Consider the following 8,303-nt stretch of genomic DNA (forward strand, 5'->3'; position numbering starts at 1 on the left):
TTTTTACATGTTAAGACAATTATATGAAAGACAGATAGATTTTTAAATAGCATCTCATATGCAGATCAAACAAAATTGTACTTCCTGTATTTAAAACAAAATCACATAAATTACCCATCGCTTTCCCTATATTTGATATTACTGAATAATGCTATAATTCGATCTTTTTGTTTGTAATGGGGTTTTTAACTTTGACTGAAATACTTGCTTCAGACTTACTGAAAGCAGAATTAACTTTTGTTTTCTTTTTTTGACCTCCTACTTTTAGATTTGGGGGGTGATGATTCAAAATCAGATGCGTTCACAGTAATGGATGCTATTTCCACCAATCCTGCTTGAAGGGGTTCCAGTGATACCTGAATAACAACTTTTGTTTCAGGAGACAATCCTTCTAGCTGCTTAGGCTTCTTAAACATTTGATGACACCGGGTCTTGTGTTCCCTTTTCTCTTTGAAAGTTAAAAACTGTAGCCGACATTTGGAACACTGGTGAAAACTCTTTTCCCAGTGCCCTCTATGATGACGTCTGTATGCTGTTGCAGTCTTAAAAATTTTGAGACAAAACGGGCAAAGTAAATTCTTAGTGTTACCATGGCATGCTCGGAAATGTGCATCCACATCTGCAAAAAATGATGATCTGTAACTGCAAACCTGGCATACATAGGGCATTTCACCAGGCTTATGATTGTCTTTCATGTGCTCTAAGAGAACCTGATCTGTCTCAAAGGACAACTCACAGATTTGACAGACTGCGGAGGGCCCCTGGGGAGTGTGGACACTTTCAATGTGACACTGCAGCTGGAAGGGAGTAGGAAACTGGCGGAGGCAGTGCTGGCAGGTGGTGTGGTTTTTCCAGCTGTCACCTCTCTGCCTCTCAAGTTCCAAATGGTGCTTCATGTGATTCATAAACTTGACATTTTTTAGAACTTTCAAGCAGCTGAGGCATTTAAACGCTGTGTGGGTCTTCGGTTCTGGCTGCCCAACTCCTATATGCTCTCCATAGTAGAAGTCACGAAGTAACACAATCAGATTTCCTTCTGTGGGATCAACAATCTTGTCTGGACTTGCTAAACTTGGAAAATCAGTTTTTGTCAGTCCATTTTCCCCTAAAGGTCTTACAGGCTTGCAATGAACACTGTCCTTTGGAAAAGGTGTCGGACAAGGTTCTCCATTCTGAGCGTGGCTTAGTGAGTTATGGACACGGTCTGGTGTGCTTTGCTGAGTGGGCACTGTATGAAAAATACCTGAAGGGGAAAAACCTAAAGAATGTTCCCCTATAATGCCATCACTGAGCTTAGGCCTTCTGGGATTTCTGCTATTTGTTTCACAAGTGGAACGTCGCTTTGATACATGAGGACTTTTATTCATATCTCCTGCAGAAACTGCTCTTTCTACTGGATGCTGACATGAACTTGTGAAGGTAATCAAAGAAGAACATAACTCCTTTGAAAAGCAATTAGGCACTATCTGTGGTGAAATATTTTTCAAATCAGCTTGAGACGGAGGTTCAATAATAATAGGACTATCTGTTGATCTTGATTCAGAGTCAGAAACTGGCAAGACAGTCTTCGCTTCTGAGCTAGGAGTCACATGACTAACGGGCTGTGATTTGTGAGCGTTACCTTTCCTGAAGTGACCATACCTTTTTCTCCTTGAACAAGAACCTGGGGTATCTCTGTTCAGTATGTTTGAAATGACTGGTTTTGAAGCTGAGGTCATCCCAACAAAGATCACGTCAGCATCTTCATTTACATCTTCCACTCCAACCAAGATCAGTTCATCATCATCATCACCTACTTGTTTGGTTTCTCCCTCCCTTTTCCGTACTTCTGGCTCTTGTTCTTCTTCACGTAACATACACGGTCGTTCCATATTTTTAATACTTTTTTATTCTTAGAGGGTGCGGCCACAAGTCCCAGTGCTTCCTTTATACAAACTGCCACCTAAGGATAAACATACTACATATTAGTTAAGTACACAAAAATGGGCTATTTGACTATCTCCAGAACTCTGCAGTAGTTATAAACACCCTTATCTTACAGACAAAGACCCTGAGTGTCAACGAGACACAATGACAGCTGAAAAACCTATGACTACAAGTCTACATGGCTCTAGAATCATAGCTTTGTCCCACGTTCATTTTAATCTCTTCTAGTTAAAAAAATAATGACAAAAAACCCAACACTACTGATCATTAGGTGATATCACATGTAAAGGATGAGTATTTTTACAAAAGCACTGTTGTACAGCTTTTAGAAACATGGACTTTGGAGTCAAAGAAGATTAAGTTGGAATTCTAAGTTAACCACACACCAGTTGGATCTTCTTGGGCAAATTTATAACTTTTAAATGTGCTTCTGTATCTTAAAGACAAACATGCTTATTTCTTAGACTTAAGGTTAACGGCTCTTTTTAACAGGCATCAGCTATTCAATGGCATCTTGTTTTGGAGTAAAATTGAAAGAAAATGTATCTTCAATGCACATTACAACTGATTCACAAATTCTAATTTCATAAATGTTAACAAAGAAAATAGGTAGCAAAGTCATGTATAATCTATCCATACCTACTTAACAAACAGCATAATTCAATGTGAAGCACTTACCACTTGCCTAGGAAATTGAGAATGAGCTCTCTTGATAATCTCATCCCAATTTCACACTGATATATCCTAAATTTCTCCCTCTAATCCTGGCTAAACTGAAATCCCACAATGCTTCATCCTTTACGCCACAGATCTCTTCCCCACATAGCAGGCAAATTGATGCCTGTATTTCTCTCATACCAGTAGCAGACAGAGACATCAGACACACACACACACACACACACACACACACACACACACACACACCCGATATCCCTTATGAATACAGGTGAAAGAGTCCTCAACAAAATACTGGCAAACAATATCCAACAACATATAAAAAAGATTGTATACCATGATCACATGGGATTTATGGAGGTATGCAAAGTTGGTTCATTATATGAAAGTCAATCAAAAATTATGCCATTTTAAAACAATAAAACAAATAACACATCTGCCTGAAGAAAAAGCATTTCTCTGAATCTAGCACCTTTTCATAACTGGGGTGAAAAGAACACTTCATAATTAAGAACAGAAGAGAACTTTCTCAATCAAAGGGCACCTGTAAAAGACCCACAGCTAACATCATACTTAATAATGAAAAACTGAAAGCTTTCCCTCTAAGACTGGGAACAACACAAGGAAGTCTATTACACACTTTGGCTCAACATTATACTGGCAGTTCTATAACCAGAGCAATCAGGTAACAAAATAGAATTGCTGCTGTTGTTTAGGAAAAAAAAAAAAAAAAAAAACAGCCTTCAGAATGGAAAGGAAAAAGTCATAGTCCATTGGAGATAACATACTTTTGTATATACAAAATCTTGAAGAAAACACAAGTATTAGAATTAATATAAAGCTTGCAGAAGAGAAGACAAATACTTTAAAAGTCAACCACATTTTATACAGTAGCAACAAATGGTGGTAAGTAAATACTTGAATCTACACTAGCATTAAAAAGAATACTTAGGAAGTCAGAAAGAGAAAGACAACAGATTCTTTTTAATGGCTGAGTAATACTCCATTGTGTATATGTACCACAGCTTTCTGATCCAGTTATCTGTTGATGGACATCTAGGTTGCTTCCATGTCCTGGCTATTATAAACAGTGCTGTGATGAACACTGGGGTACATGTGTCTCTTTCAATTCTGGATTCCTCAGTGTGTATGCCCAGCAGTGGGATTGCTGGGTCGTATGGCAGTGCTATTTGCAATTTTTAAGGAATCTCCACACTGTTCTCCATAGTGGCTGTACTACATTGCATTCCCACCAACAGTGTAAGAGGGTTCCCTTTCCGCCACACCCTCTCCAGCATTTATTGCTTGCAGACGTTATATAAATCAATTTTAATGAGATGGATGAAACTGGAGCCAATTATACACAGTGAAGTAAGCCAGAAAGAAAAATACCAATACAGTATACTAACACATATATATGGAATTTAGAAAGATGGTAATGATAACCCTGTATGCAAGACAGCAGATGAGACACAGATGTACAGAACGGATTTTTGGACTCTGAGGGAGAGGGAGAGGGTGGGATAATTTGGGATGATGGCACTGAAACATGTACCCTATCATGTAAGATAGTCGCCAGTCTATGTTCGATGCAGGATACAGGATGCTTGGGGTTGGTGCACAGGGATGATCCAGAGAGATGATATGGGGTGAGAGGTGGCGGGGGGGTCAGGATTGGGAACTCATGTACACCCATGGAGGATTCATGTCAAAGTACGGCAAAACCAATATAGTGCTGTAAAATAAAATTAAGTAAAAATAAAAATTAAAAAAAGAGAAAGACAAATATCGTATGGTATCACTTACATGGACTCTAAAATATGACACAAATGAACTTATCTATTACACAGAAACAGACTCACAGACACAGAGAGCAGACTATGTGATTACCAAGAGGGGAAAGGTGGGGCAGGCATTGACTGGGAGCTGGTGATTAGCAGATGTGAACTATAATATATACAATAGACAAACAAGATCGTACTGTCTAGCACAAGGAACTATATTCATAATTTGTGATAATAATGGAAAAGGATATGAAAAAAATTGTGTGTGCATATGTGTGTGTTTACATATGAAGGAAAGGAAAGGACAACTGTTGGCAAGCATGTACAGAAACTGGATCCTTGTGTGTTATGGATAGATTTTAAAATGGTACAACTGCTACAGAAAACACTGTAAAGGCTCCTCGAAAAATTGAAAAAAAGAGCTGACACATGATTCAGCAATTCCACTTCAGGATACAAATTCAAAAGAACTTAACATGGGGTCTTGAGATATCTGCACAGCCGTGCACACAGCAGCACGAAGCACAACAACTAAGAGGTGGAAGCATCTAACTGTCCATCAAATGTGATATATACCTACAATGAAACATTATTTAGCCATATAAAGAAAATTCTGTCACATGCTACAACATGCATGATCATGTCAGACATCAAGCCACATGAAATGAGCCAGTCACAGAAAAACACAAATACTGTTAAGTTTCTACTTGTATGAAATAGCTTACATAGTCAAGCAATAGTGAGGAAACAAAAAGGAACGATCGAGTCCATGGTCTAGGGAAACAGGGAAGAAAAGAGGAGTTGTTGTTTAATGGGACAGGTGATGGCACAGAGTTTCAATTTTGCAAGATGTAAAGGTGTCGAGATCTGTTTCATAACAATGTGATAAGGAATTCCCTGGCAGTTCAGAGGGTAGGACTCCACAGTTTCCTATCAGGGGCCTGGGTATGATCCTCAACCAGGGAACTGTCATTCAAGCTGCACAGCACAGCTAAAACAATGACAACAACAACAAAACAACACTGTCACTATGTGTGTGTATATGTGTTAGCCACTCAGTTGTGCCCAACTTTGCATCCCCATGGACTAAAGCTCACAAGGTGCCCTTCTCCATCGGATTTGGAGTGGGTTGCCATTTCTTTCTCCAAAAGGCTGATGAAAGTGTGTGAAATACTTGGCATGCAAATATGGTTAAAATGGTAAAAATTTAAGTTAGATGTTTCCTACAACAATTAACAAAAGAAAAGCATTTAACAACCAGCAAAAGAATTTGAATAGACATTTCCGACTCTTTGCAACCCCATGGACTGTAGCCTATCAGGCTCCTCCGTTCATGGGATTTTCCAGGCAAGAGTGCTGGAGTGGATTACCATTTCCTTCTCAAGGCGATCTTCCCGACTCAGGAATTGATCCCAGGTCTCCTACATTGCAGGCAGACACTTTCCCTTCTGAGCCACCAGGGAAGCCCCTAGCAAAATGTAAATCAGTCTCACTGAGATACTACTTCACACCCATACTACTTCACACCCAATCAAAATGACAAATAATAACAAGTGCTGCAGAGGATGTGAAGAAAAGGAATCTTCAGATATTGTTGAGGTAATTGCTGTAAAATGGTACAACCACTATTGCAAAAGTACCTCAAAAAGTAAATATAGAGTAGCCATATGATGCAGCAATTTCCCTCTTTTGTATATATCCATAAACACTGAAAATGTTCAGTCCATGCAAAATCAGTGTTCACAGCAACATTACTCACAATAGCCACAAAGAGTACACCATCCAAGTATTATCCATTAATTGACGAATGGATAAACAAACTGTGCTATATGCTCAACACGGACTGCATGGAAGCCATTTGCCATATTCATATACCATATTCAGCCATAAACATAAAACAAAGACATTCACTGCTATAAAGCCGTGAAATGGATGAATCTTGAAAGTACACAAACTAGGGGATTTTCCTGGAGATCCAGTGTTTAGACTCTCCACAGGTTCCATCCCTGGGCTGGGAACTAAGATCCCACATGCCACAGAGCTGAATAAATAAATATTTTAAAAGAAAATATGACATCTGAATAAAGCCAGACACAAAGGTCACACATCGTATGTGGGAGAACTGCAGGTGGAAGAGAAGCAAGAAAGAGAAGCACTCTGTAATACAAGTGAAACTTTCTTTTTTCAGGGAGGAGCAAATGAACTACTCTGATAAACGCTGCCAATAAATTAAAAAAAATAACAACTAAACATTGACCACTGAGTTAAACATTTGAAATTCACTTGTGGCCTTGACAAAAGTGGCTTTAAAGGAAAATGAGAGAACTTGAGATAACAAAGTCTAGGAACAACTCTGCAGAGGTCTATAATAAGCAAATATGAAATAAAAGCTGCAGAAGCAGGATGTGTCAACAAAAGACGGATTTTTAACGACAGGTCACATTATAGTCAGTCTGTTTGCTGAAGGGAACCATCCAGAGAAACAGAAAACTTACTCCAGGACAAAGAGGAGACTTGCTAGAATATCAAGAAATGAGTAGGTCTAGAACTGAGTAGATCAAGGATTGAGTAGATCAAGCCGGAGAGCACACAAGCTAGAGAAGGCAATGGAAACTCACACCAGTACTCTTGCCTGGAAAATCCCACAGACGGAGGAGCCTGGTAGGCCGCAGTCCATGGGGTTCGAATAGTTGTACATGACTGAGCGAATTCAATTTCACTCTTCACTCTCATGCATTGGAAAAAGAAATGGCAACCCACTCCAGTGTTCTTGCCTGGAGAATCCCAGGAATGGGGGAGCCTGGTGGGCTGCTGTCCATGAGATTGCAGAGTCGAACACGTCTGATGCGGCTTAGCAGCAGTAGCAGCAACAAGAAGAGTACACAAGCCAAATAATTTGCTCACAGTGAAAGAATTGAGATCATATATATAAAAAAAAAGGCTGGCATGGTAGATTGATGGGTATGGTAACCAGCCTTCAAGTGAATCGAATCTCCTGATATTCCCACCCCTGTGTAGTTCTCTCTTAGTCTATCACAGGGTTGATCTGTGAGACTAAGCAAAACAGGAGTGAAGACATGTAACATCTGAAAATAGACTCTGCACTTTTCATGGGTGCAAGTGCTTTCCTGAATCACTCATTCTGTGAAAACACAGCAGCCTCCACAAGAGAAGCCCCTTGCAGAGGCCCACAGAAGGAGGAACTGAGGCTTCATGAGTACAGCCAAGTGAGAGAGCTTAGATTCAACAAGCTAAGTCTTCAGAGGTTGCCAAGCCAGACAAAAGTTTGACTACTACCTCAGGAGAGATCCTGGGCCAAGAGATAACAAGTGTTAAGTTCTTTCAAACTATTCAATTTTGAGATCATATGTACAACACAAACATTTCAAGTTATAATACCATTCACATCATACTTACACACAGAAGAGTTCTCCTACTAATACAGCAAAAAATTAAAACACACACACACACACACTCACACATACACAACAAACCAAAGTACCCCAAAAACAGGAGTTGCCTGGCAGTCCAGTGGTTTGCTTAGGACTCAGCCCTCTCACTGCCAGGATCCTGTGTTCGACCCCTGGTTGAGGAACTAATAGCCTATGAAGCCACATGTTGTGACCAAAACAAAACAAGCTGTGAAGTTCAAAGCTGTAGCAGCAAGATAAGTATACAACACAGCTGTAGGCACAAAGTTGCTGGGCATAGAGCTTCCTATGATCTTGTTTACTCACATGAAATGAACTCAGATGGTGCCTCGCCCCCATCCAGTGGAGTTCACTTAGTTAATGAAATAAAGCCCTTAAGGGTACAGAAATGAGCAAGTAATCCCACGTGAACATGTTAAATCACAACACATTTTGCCTCTGACATGAAGCCAATCTTCATTCATTTTATTCATATGGCAAGGCTGCT

At 39.7% G+C, this 8,303-nt stretch overlaps 1 protein-coding gene across 1 annotated transcript; it reads right to left on the bottom strand.

Annotated features, from left to right (window-relative positions):
- Window positions 1–585: 585 nt before the first annotated feature.
- On the bottom strand, window positions 586–1,871 carry LOC108634756 (zinc finger protein 280B-like). Its single transcript, XM_018045000.1, is given in 2 exon segments — window positions 586–645; window positions 648–1,871. Coding segments are annotated over 2 exon segments (1,284 nt in total).
- Between the last annotated feature and the right edge of the window lie 6,432 nt (window positions 1,872–8,303).

Source organism: Capra hircus, unplaced genomic scaffold (assembly GCF_001704415.2).
Source record: "Capra hircus breed San Clemente unplaced genomic scaffold, ASM170441v1, whole genome shotgun sequence".
NCBI lineage: Eukaryota > Metazoa > Chordata > Mammalia > Artiodactyla > Bovidae > Capra > Capra hircus.